The sequence below is a fragment of the Dipodomys ordii genome, unplaced genomic scaffold (genome assembly GCF_000151885.1).
Source record: "Dipodomys ordii isolate 6190 unplaced genomic scaffold, Dord_2.0 Scaffold14, whole genome shotgun sequence".
Taxonomy (NCBI): Eukaryota; Metazoa; Chordata; class Mammalia; order Rodentia; family Heteromyidae; genus Dipodomys; species Dipodomys ordii.
The window spans coordinates 12,130,535-12,142,634 of NW_012267230.1; the positions used below are offsets into that span (position 1 = coordinate 12,130,535).

At 49.6% G+C, this 12,100-nt stretch overlaps 1 protein-coding gene across 9 annotated transcripts in view; it reads right to left on the reverse strand.

Annotated features, from left to right (window-relative positions):
* The window catches only part of Rbfox1 (RNA binding protein, fox-1 homolog (C. elegans) 1), a 268,086-nt gene that overhangs the window by 62,318 nt on the left and 193,668 nt on the right, over positions 1–12,100 (reverse strand). For 7 of the 9 annotated variants that reach the window (XM_013011366.1, XM_013011363.1, XM_013011364.1 and 4 more), the window contains one exon: positions 3,228–3,308. The exons of the other annotated variants lie outside the window; for them this stretch is intronic. In XM_013011366.1, coding sequence (XP_012866820.1) covers positions 3,228–3,308 — 81 coding nt within the window. The remainder of the gene's footprint in view (positions 1–3,227; positions 3,309–12,100) is intronic. 9 annotated transcript variants of the gene reach the window in all.

Genomic DNA, 12,100 nt, shown 5'->3' on the forward strand with positions numbered 1-12,100 from the left:
GAGGGAAGACAGAGGAACTAGGAGGGAAGTGAGAGAGGGAAAAGAAGAGGGGAGGAGCAAGGAGAGAGAGGTGAGAGGGAAGACTTGGGAGGGGGAGAGAAAGGAGAGAGAACACAGAGGAGTCTAGGAGGGAGAGGAGAGAGAGGGAAAACCAAGGAGAGATGAGAGGGAAGAGCCCCGAGAGGAGGGAGAGGAGAAGACAGGGAGGACCAAGGAGAGGGAAAAGAGAAAGGAGAGACAGGAGATGAGACATGGGAGGAGAGAGAAGACAGAGGGACTAGGAGGGAGGGAGGAGACAGGAGAGAGAACCCAGAGGAGGCTAGGAGAAAGGTGAGAAAGAGGGAAAGGAGAGATGAGAGAAGACAGGGAAGACCAAGGAGATGAGGGGAGGAGAAGAGACAGGGAGATTGGGAAGGAAGAGTCCGAGAGAAGAGACAGGGAGATTGGGAAGGAAGAGTCCGAGAGAAGAGGTGACAGGAAAGGGAGAAGGGAGGGCCAAGGAGAGGAGAGAGAGAAGATGAGACACAGAAGGGGGAAGGCAGGGAGGACCTAGGAGAGAGAGAAAGATGAGAGAGAAGACAGAGGAGCCTAGGAGGGAGGAGAGAGAGGGAAGAGCTAGAAAAGAAAGAGGAGGAGATGAGAGGAGGAGACAGGAAAGGAAGATCGAAGACAGGACCAGAGGGAGGAGATGGGAGGAAGGAGAGGGAAAAGAGGAGAGAAGATGAGACAAAGGAAAGAGGGAAGAGTCAGAGAGGGAGAGGAGTGAGAGGGAAGAGAAATAGAGAAGAGAAAGAAAGGAGGAGAGGGATGAGGAAAGAGATAAACAGAAGACTGGGAAGAGAGAGGGGAGAGGAGAGGCTAGAGAGGAGGGCAGAAAGAGAGAAGGGGGGATGGGGTGGAGATGGGAGGAGATAGAGAGGTGAGGAGAGGGAAGAGAGGAAAGAAGGAAGGCATAGCTGATGAATGAGAACAATAAAAGTTGAGTTCTAACAAAATGGTGAAACAAATGATCCATACAACTTGTGTGGAGGGGGATAAGGGGAGGGGGTAACAAGTTAGACAAGAAATGCACTCTTACCTTATGTAACTGTAGCCCCTCTGTACTTCACCTTGACAATAAAATTGAAAACTAATTTTGAGTTCTGTCACCTATATACTATAGGTCAGATGATGTCATTGACAAAATGACGCTGTGAACACACACAGTTTCTATAATCATTACAGACTTTTAAACTCTGGGAAAGTATGTATGCACATATGTTTTTATGTGTCTATCTGCAAAACCAACATTGCTACTTAGATTTCCAATAATAAAAGTACAAATTGGGCACTAATAATTTTTTCTTCAAAGAGCCACCCTGTAGACCTTTTTTTTTTGTTTTACAAAATATGCCTTATAAACTGGGCATGGACAGATTTTGCCCTTTGGCTTTACTCTGCCGACCGTGAGTTAGACCCGCGTGGCACATACCCCGACTGGCTTCAGAACAGCTCTATGACTACCAATCTGCACCTCTTCTTCTTTCTTTTGAGGTGTGGTCTGTGGTCGCGTCTGTAAGGAAAACTTGCACCATCCACGTCATATGATCACACCAAACCACGGAATCAACACGCCAACCAGTCATCCCGCAGGACTGATGTGTTGTACCGTGAACCAAAACAGTGCACTACCTTGGGCGGCCCCCCAGGGAGAGAAGCGTTTGCTCCAGATATTTCTACACCACGACAACAGGGAAAAGGAACACTCAAGCACACAGCCATAGACCCTTCTCCTTCCAAAACAAATTATCCTTGACAAGGAGAAAAGGAAGAGCAAGGAAAGGAATCGTCTAGACTTAGAATGGCACACACCCAGGTTCCAAAAAGCCTACGCTACCAGCTACCATCTCCTGGCTGGATGACCCCGGGGGTGGGGGGGAACGACTCCACCTCCCTCCGCCAACATTGCTGCAAAACAAGTATTCCAGTACCTACCTGGCGCAGGTGTGGAGAGAACTAAGGGAGGATGGGAGCATGCGCGGTAGCATCAGGAGCCAGGTGCACACACCTTCTCAGGCCCCCCCCCCGGGGGGGTACAGTTTTCCATACATTCAGAAAGAACCCAGCCCCCGCCCACCATCAAAAAAAATACAAAACACGTTTCATTTAACCAGCGCCAGAACTTCTGTGGACGATGAGACCAACTGGCTGGCAGAAGTCCACTGCCGGTCCCCATGTCCTGAAACTTTCAGGACACGAGGGGGTGGGTTAGGTCCCCTTCATGATTCTCTCTCCCTTGACAGCTCACACGGTAGGGTGGGGGGTGGGGGTGTCTGGTTTTGCAGGATTGTGCGCATGATCTAGTCTCTCACCACCCCCCCCCGTGAAGATGGGAACTTCCAAGCTCTCGTTCCCGAGACCCACCTGCTCTTCTCAAAGCCCCCCACCATGACTCACTTTCGAATACCGACCCTGCGACGACACACACAAAGCCTGGGCTATGCCTGGGGGACTTCCTGGGAGAGGGGGAGGCGCAGATTGAGCTTTAATTCTTCAATCTGCTCTGGGAATGGAGGCCATTTTCGGTTTTTCCACCCCAACGCCTGTTTTTAAAACAGAGAGAGGGAAACTCCCTTTTCAAAACCAACTTTCGACCCCAGCTCCCTCCGTCTCCAGTACCTCTCATTACAGTCACCCAACAAAGGGCAGTAAAGACTCGCAGAGGGATCATGAGCCATATACTGCCCCCCATTTCCCACAGCGGGGAACCCCACGGGATTGGCGGGTGCCATCAGACTAGCTCGCGGGCTCAACGCATTTTCAGAATCATGTGCAGAGCTGTAACAGAAGGCAGGCAAGCAGCTCTAGCTCTCCACCTTCCCTTGGCATTCCGCCCTCCCCTCCCCTGCCCTGCCCTCCCCTCCCCCTGCCCCAGCCAAGGCCCCCAGTATCGGCCCCTTGTACTCAGTGCTTGCGTGTCTACCCAGCATGGCTTAAATATCGGGGCGTAAGGGTTCTGATGCAGATGGGGTACAGGCAGAGGGTTCTGGATGTTAAGGCATCGGGTTGAACAGACATGCTTCTATGAAAGTCCACCTTACCGAGCGCCATGGGGAGGGGAGGGTGGACGGGAGGGGGGGGGGGGGGGGACGAAGGGAGGAGCGGAAACTCAACATGGCAGGGCGCAAGGCGATGGGGCGGAGATTCATGGCACAAAAACAGAAAGGGAGCCACGGCCGTGGGCTTACTTGCGGAAGTGTATACAAGTGAACTGGGGGTACTGTACATGGAGGATCCCTCCTGGTTGGCCTGGCACAACAGAACCGTGCCTGCGAGAGAGAGAGAGAGACAGAGAGAGACGGAGAGGAGAGAGATGGTATGCTACACCTCCAAGATCACCGCCATGCAAACGAGAAGAGGCAGAGAAATGGAAACACAGCCGTCTCCCACAGCGTGAGACAGAGACACACCCCCTGGGAGACCCCCCCCCCATTTACTTCAGCTCAAGGAACCCAATGCAAAACCACCCTCAGACCCCCCTCCCCCCCCCACACTGAGTTGACATCAGGACTCTCCACTGGGGAATCTGATGGATCCAATATCAAAGCAGCAATGGAAGGGACCAGACACACTCAAGACCCAGACAGTAAGACTGACTCCCGACACGCCTTGGCTGTGTGATCTCGAGAAAGTCACTGTTCCTCTCTGTGCTTCAGTATTTCTCATCTGGAACGCAGGGTCCAGTATACCTACCTCGGACAGATGCGGCCACCCAGCCATGGCTGGCCTGTAATCCTAGGTGATGGAAGGTTGGGAGAAGAGAACTCTCCCCTCGCCCTATCCTCAGGCTTTGGACTTTACACACAGCACCAGTTAGCTCTTCAGGGGAAGAACACCGGGCACGGGCTCGATCCCTGTGACCCACGCTGGACTGACCCCTCCTCACTCACTCTGCCCTGCTTTGAGCCACCCCCCACTCCGAGGAGGAGCTGGGGGGTGGGGGGGTCTGCCATCTTCAGGGTATCAATCCCCTCCCGCTGCTGTCAAGTGCAAACTCAAAAGACTTTTGGAAAGACGACGATGAGGGACTTTTTAGGAGTCTGTGGCTCCTTAGGGATGTGGGAAATGCTTTCACGGGGCTTCTGTTCTCTTCCCAGCCTGCCTCGGATCAATTGCCTCCATTTATTTTGAAATTCCACCATCATCGCTGCTGTGAAGGGGGGGAAAAAGCCTCCCACAGAAAGAAGCCTATCTTCCAAGCACCCCCCCGAGCTCTACAGTCCTTCCGGATCTTCCCCAGGGTCAAGACTGAGGTCAAAATTCTCCCTATGGAGAGACCAGAAGTGACGGTAGTCCAGATGTACCCTGGCCTGCACTCCACCCTTCTCCAGGTACTGAAGGGGTCATCCCACTGGAGGGCCGCTGGGAAGTTCTTCCTCCCATCTATCCACCTCTCCTTGTTCCCTGTGCTGCTCTAGATTTGGTGGTTTCCAGATAAACACAAAGATCTGATGAGCACGGAAATCCCCCTTCCCCTATGGCCGTGTGGCACAGCTCTACCAGGAGAAGACGGACTGTTGCCAACTGTACACCTGTGTATACAGTTGGTCTATATCCTTGCTCTCCTCCTCCCCCTGTGGGTCCTGGAGGTGAGAGTGGCGTCGTGTCATCTCTGATCAAAAGAGTCTGGATGGGCCAGGGCCTGTAATCCTGGCACTTGGGAGGCAGAGGCAGGAGGATTCCAAAGGCTACATCAGGAGACCCCGTCCACCAGCAAAAAAGAAAACAAACAGCAGAGTGTATGGACCTGTGTCAAAATCACGCCCAACCTTTGCTACGGCAGGCGGTAGCTCTTGGTTCACTTTCTATGTCATTCTAGAAATTCCACACAACATGGTCTCACCTCTCCTCAGGGAACATTCTCAGATTTATTTTTTTTGCCAGTCCTGGGGCTTGAACTCAGGGCCTGGGCACTGTCCCTGAGCTTCTTTTGTTCAAGGCTAGCGCTCTACCACTGGAGCCACAGCACCACTCCCTGCCTTTGTCTGTGTATGTGGTACTGAGGAATCGAACCCAGGACCTCATGCATGCTAGGCAAACACTTTACCACTAAGCCAGACTCCCAGCCTGCATTCTCAGAGCTGACAGCGTTGTGGGAATTCAAAGCAAATGAGTCAAGCCCTTCCTTCTCTCCTAACTCTCCAGGAGGAGGTTGGCCACCAGGAAGACAGGCAGTGATGACAAGTACCTTGTGTACCTGCACAGGCCTTCCTGGTGATTTTGCTCAGTGCTGGCCATCTTAGAGAAAGCCAAGCGCCCACAGGGCCTACAGCGAGCAGCCGGAGGGCCCCGACAGGTCCCCCACTGACTGAGCTCCTAGGCATCCTTGGTTAAAGCGCCACTTTTCAAGTGAGATCTGAAGTTCCTCAGGTTGCCTGAATTCCAAAAGGAAAATCATCTAATTGTAGCAAAACAAACAACCCCCCCCCCCACAAAACATCGCTAAGACATTTTGGGTTTGTGTAGCTAAAACACATGGGTCTATTTTCAATATCCTCAATGCAATTTAGAGAGTTTTCCCCAGGAACACCACACAGGTTCTGTCTAGAAAGCTAAACCTTCACCACTCATAATGAAGCCTTTTGCTTTTTCTCCGAATTCTCCTTCTGCTGCAGGTCCTGAGGATCTGGACTGAAATAACCTCTTTGAATGCTCTCTTAGTCTCGTCAAAGAGAGAGAAAAAGAAAAACCCAACTTCATGCAATGATTTTTGACCTTTGTGAAACAAAATCTACGCCTGCCACAAGACTTGGTTTTTATTTTATCTAAAACACATCCTCTAATTTAATTTTCACACTGCCTATCATATGTTCTCTTGGTGTTGTGTGATCTTTTGCTTAAAAGGAAGCTTTTGAATTCTACAGAAACAAAGCATCAGAGAAAAACCCCAGTAATCTCCATGCATTGAAGGCAGGAGCAGATAATGGGTATTTGTTTTCAAAAAGTATGCCAAATAGTGAATAGTGTAGCAGCAGCAGCAGTGCTTATAAAGCAGTGTTTATAGGGCCATTTCGTGCCTTGCTCAACACTGTATATACACAGCCTCCCAATGAATTCCCTGAACAGAATCGTCCATCTTATTCCAATCTTTAACAGAGACCAGCCACCTTCAATCTGTGTGAACCAATGCCTACCATCCTGACTACCTCCTGTAGCATCCATATCTATTCTATGAAAGTCCTTGGAAGCCGGGCGCCGGTGGCCCACGCCTGTAATCCTAGCTACTCAGGAGGCTGAGGATCGCGGTTCAAAACCAGCCCTGGGCAGGAAGTCTGAGAGACTCTTACCTCTAATTAACCACCAAGGAAAAAACACAACAAAAACCCAGAAAACCTGGGATGTAGAGTGGTGGCTCAAAGTGATAGAGCAGTAGCCTTGAGCAAAAGAGCTCAGGGACAGCACCCAGGTCCTGAGTTCAAGCAGCCCCATGACAAAAAGAAGAAGAAAAGAAAAGTCAGTCCTTGGAAACAAAGTCTGGCAAAGGGTTCAGCTCACCCCACCCAATGTGTAGCTAAGACAATTTTGGTATCATCTTTTCCTTGTTCAGAAGCTCCAGACTGGTTCTTCACATAGCTACTGGGGATGCTGTGATTTGATCAGAGTTGGAAAATGGGACGGAAGCTACGTCTTTTTGGTCTTGGCATTAGGCTAAACCCAACGGGAGATGAACTTCTTCCTATTACATGGAGTTTGACTTTCAGAATTGGCTCTTCCTTGTCTCCCTTCCCATAGTTGAAAATGGCCTCCTCGCTTCCCACTCTCAAGGAGGGAATGGGTCTTTCTTCTATTTTTTTTTTAAATCATACTCTTTAGGAAGTCATCATACAGCCTGACAGACAGAACACACACACACACACCTACACACACACTTTTATCCTTAGCACCTAGAAAAATACCTGACCTTGGAGAAATGAATAGATGTAGTTGAATTATAATAGTTTTATTTTTAAAGGAACTATTAAAAAATTGTTTTACCTTAGCATGGTGCTATTTTCCAACCAAGCTTTCTCCAAGGCGCCTTTCTGTGCTCTACCATAACTGGGGAAAATTTGCACACCTCCACACACCAGGTATTGTCTAAGATACTCATTTGCTTTTGCTTTTTTTCCCTGGTCTTCTTAGGATCAACCCATCTGGCTTTACTGGAAGCCTAGGTAGCCTCTTAATCTATTGTCAGGTCCGCCAATGAGCGTCTGGCGCTGCAAGAGAGACCAACCACTACACAGCAAAGAGGATCTGAGCTGGTATAGAGCCTGCAGGGGACCAAGGAGTTTTGCAAGATAACCGCAATCAGGACTCCAGACCCTGCAGCCAGCAAGGGCTGACACATTTGATGAGCATCAAACACGCTTTCTGCTTTCCCAGCAGCTCCTCCTCCTCCCTCTCCCCAAAAACTCTAGGGTCAATCTGACCTCTGAGGGACAAGAAGCCTAGAAGGAAAAAAAAAAAAAAAAAGCATTTCTACCTTCTACTCTACTGCCATCGAGTAGGTAAAGAACCTGGACTCAGACCAGCTCCTCACTGGCTTCTTTTCCCTCTAGGAACTCTCCTCTACATTTCCTTCCCCTTCAGCTCCTAACTTAAAGCACCTCTTCCTTTTGTAGACACTCCTAACTGGAATTGATCAGGTATCCTACCTGACTCTTTCCAGTCAAAAGCTTTATTATCCAGGAGGCAAGTCATTCTAAATGCAAAGCAAACAACTGAGTCCCTAACCCATTATTCCCTTCTTGTCCAAGGCTTTGTTCTAAGGTAGAGTGGCTTTTTGTTTGTTTTTAAGCTTTCAAAACAATTAAAAGCAGAGCTGGGTTTGCTGGTACTGGTCTGTAACCCCACCCCTTAGGAGGGAGGGGTAGGAGGATGCTGGCTGGCCTGAGGGGGTGGGGGAAAGAAGAGATCTTATCTGAAAAACAACTAAAAGCAAAAGGACTTTGGGTGTGCCTCCAGCTGTGGAGTGCTGCCTTCTTTATCAAGTGCTGGGCCTTGAACTCTGAAAATAATAAAGCAGGAAAATGGTCATCCAGGAAAGGCTAAACTGTGAGCCAGTGAAAACAGTCTACTGAAGCTTTCACCTACAAGCTGCTGCTGCTGCTTTTTTAAATCAAGCTATACTTTGGGAAATGGGGGGGGGGCGCGTGGAATACCTCCCTCCCACCGGAGTTTCTCATGATCATCTGCATCTTGAGATGTAGATGAACTCGAAGGCCCCCAAACAAGATCCCTGGGCCCAGCCCAGATCTCCCGATTCCCTGGGTCTGGGTGGAATTGAACCCCTGCACTTCTGACAAGCTTTCTGCTCATAGATGGGTCACGCTCTGAGAGAGGCCAGAGCCACAGAGTGGCCATGAGTTCCACTCTTCCCTAATCCAGGAGAGCTGAGGAACCCTGCAGACAGACTTCGGGGGCCTGCGCCTTCGTGGCTATTTTTGAATCAGGAAGCTGCAGTGCAGAGGCACGCTGGGGAAGGGCTAGGTCGCATCTGAGGACAGGAGAAGCCAAGGCTGCCGGCTAGATCTGCTCCCGGCCTTCCTGCGCGTAACCCTCAATGGGTGGCCCTTGTGTCCATCATCCTTGCCTCCGTAGCACAGTCAACAGAAGGAGTCCATTCATTCATTCATTCATTCATTCATTCCTAGCACGAGGGACTCTGCCCAGCTCTGCAGGCAGGACAAAAGCACCAGCTGCACAATCCTAGAGGCCGCTCTGGGTTGCCCATCATAAGGAAGACACTGCGCATCTCCACCCTCTGTTACGGATGCAGCCGCACCCCCAAAAACTCACAGGGGCCGCCCTAGCCCCATGGGAGCACGGCATGTGTCAGCTTCAGGAGCGGCTAGCCAAGGAAAGAGGTAAGCAAGGGCAGCCGTGTGGGCAGACCCTGGAATCGCGGTATGACCCTCATCCTGTGAAGAAGAGACGTGACACAGACACGCGGGGAAGGAAAACCACAGGCGGACACCACGAAGACGATCGTCCGTGCCAATGGCCTACAAACTAGGGAGAAGAGGCCTCAGGGGAGTCCGATCCTGTCCGCATCTTACCCCTGGACTATTATTCTCCAGGTATTGGTTGAGAAGACAAGATTTTCTCTTATTGAAAACACTGAGACTATGATACATTGTTCTGGTAGCCTAAATACACACACACATACAGTCACACACACACCAACCATAAGGGTCCATACGCAGGATCATACAAGCCTCAAATTCCTATTAGACTCCAAGGTCTGGAATGGCTGTTTTCTAATTGACAGATTTATCCATCAAAGCCCGGAGAAGTGGTGGCTGCTTTCCTACTTTCTTCACATCTTCGCACATCACCAGACTAGCATGGCGCTAATCCACGTAAGGATTCCCACAGCTAATCCCCAATGGTTTGATGCCCGTCTGAGAGCTGTACTTCTGCAGAACTCCACCAGAGCTTCCGGTCTGGGGATCATTTCCATGTGGGCACAGATGTTGCATGGAAATGCCGCGTTGTATGTTTAATTCTTATAAATCAAATCATGTGTTGATTGCAGCAGGAGATTTCCATATTTAAAGGAGCCCTGAAGTGAATCTGTCTGTCTAAATAATTCATTTTTGTAAGTTCTGATTTTCATAATACTCCAGAAGAAATACGTGGTGTCTTGTTCGATAGTTTTGTTTTGTTTTGTTTTCCTGTCTCTGAGCTTCTTATTTTGACAGAGTTTTAGGAACAGTTGCAAGAACAGTTCCAAGAATCTCTGCACAACAGCTTTTCTCTCCTTCCTTACTTGCTGTTTAAAATTTTTAATGACTCACTCTTACTTTCCCCCCCCACATCCAATTTCTAAGTGATAATGGATAGGAAATGTAACAACAACAACACCTCCAAATTTGTCATACTGGCTATCTCGACAAAGGACCAGCCAGCCAGGCTACTCCACCTTAAACAATCACCCACTCCTGACAACCTGAGCAGCTGGGATGGGGAATGGAGGGACACGAGGATCAAGGGTTCAAGGGCTGCATAGCCAGGTCTTACCCCCACCTCCACCCCTAATATAAATGGACAGACCGGGTTCTTACACGCACGTAATTGATGGGGATATTAAGACAGATCACTGAGGATTCTGCCCAAAGCCACATAGATCGTGTGCCCGAGGCTGAGGGAAGTAAACTCCCAGATCGCCTGGGCTGCCTCATCTGCAGGGTCTTATCTAGTAGGTTCTGGCTAAGGGCCTGAGTTTCCACATCCTAAATATCCAAAGGGGTATTGGTGTTTGTCACCACAGTAACTGTCAGAGACTCCATTTAATGGTAAGAAACAGCCATCAAGGTAGCATGCGCTGGGTTTCTGCTGAGTATGCTCTGTCTGCATTACCATTTTCTTTGAAATTGATGAAACTCAAGAGGAAACAAAAGTGGTGGGGGGAAATATGCTTTAACTTCCTAATTCAGACTATCTGGATCCTCCACGCCCGCTTATTCATGGCATCGATGTGGTGAGAACGCAACCCGTTCTGGTTGTGCTGTGTAACCAAGGACACCATCTTGAAGAGTTCTTCAGGTGCCATCTGGTTCTAACACCTGATGGTTCCAAGCTGCTGATGCTAACTCCTCCCCTGCCCTCTGCATGGGGGGGGGGTTAAGTCCAACCCTAGAAGCCTCTGGCCAGGATGGACTTCTCATAGACAAGAAAGATCCTACTTTCAAGCTTGAAGTAAGACCCAGAGGAAGGAAAGACAGACGGTTAGGAGAGGGGTCCTGAACTCTCGAGGCTCTCTACAGTATGCTGGAAATGTGTAGGCTCTGGGAACTTTCAAACTTAGTTTTTGTCTTTTGGACTTCCTAAGTTATTTGGCTTTGAGCAAGTAAGTCGAGGGACATCTCTAGCCACAGCCTTCATGTCTATAAAACAGGACTCAAGAACTTCCAATCGGTTGGGTACAGCGGCTCACACCTGCAATCCTAGCACCTCAAGAGGCTACGATTTGAAGCCAGCCTAGGATACTCTCATCTCTGCTTAGGAAAGGCAAAGCGCCACACACGGAGGCATGGCTCAAGTGGTAGACCACCAGCCTTGAGCAGAAAAAAAGCCAAATGAAACCGTGAGGCCCCAAGTTTGAGCCCCATTTACTGGCACAGAAGTAAGACTCCCCCCATCACAAAATGTAAAAAAAAAAAAAAATCCAGCTTATCAAGTATGACTTGATCTATCACCTGCAAGGATGTGACAAATAGAAAATCAAGTCATCTAAATAACAATAGGAAGAGCAACAATGATTACTGTTGAGCATCGCAAGCTATGACACTATGGAGGTTCACGTTGCTTCTTTAAAACTGGAGGAGCGGATGGAGAGGTGGCCCAGGGGTTTCGTTTGCCCACAAACAAAATGCTAATCCCAGTGGAACCCATGGGCTGCCCTTTGCTTCCACTTTGGGAATTCTTGGCAGGGGTTGGGATTTGGGTGGCCTGAAAATGGAAAGGCAAGGGTAGCTTTGGGCAGAGCCACGCGGGACAGAGCCTCGCTTCTGCCCAACAGGGGGCATCCTGGGGAGAAGCCAGAAGCCCATACTGACTGGATTTGAGACAACTAACTAGCCTCCCGTCTGCCCTGCCACACCTGCTCCTGAAGAGAGTTGAGAGAGAGAGAGAGGGAGGAAAAAGAGAGAGAGAGAGGGAGAAGAGAGAGGGAGAGAGGGAGAAGAGAGGGGGGGAGAAGAGAGAGAAGAGAGAGGGGGGGGAGTAGACCTTGTGCTTTTGTTACAACCAACACACCTTTCCAAGTTCCTCTACAAGGAGCCTAGGGGTTATTTGGGAAAAGGGTCTAAGGGCTTCGAAGATGCTCTGAGAAGCTGAAGGACCTGTCCAGAGAGTCTTCTTATTTCACAAGTGATCACCGAGCTCTATTTTGGAAGACACTGGGTATCTCTGGAACTGACGTGGTAGGGATGGGATTCCTCATGAGTTGCTCCCTCTAAACCTTTCTTGCCAGGTTCAGTGTGAAATCCTGACTGCCCATCCTCCACACTGGGAAAAGCAGAAGATATACTTCACCGTTGAATCTCTCAAATGTAGTGGGATGCAGTTACTGAAA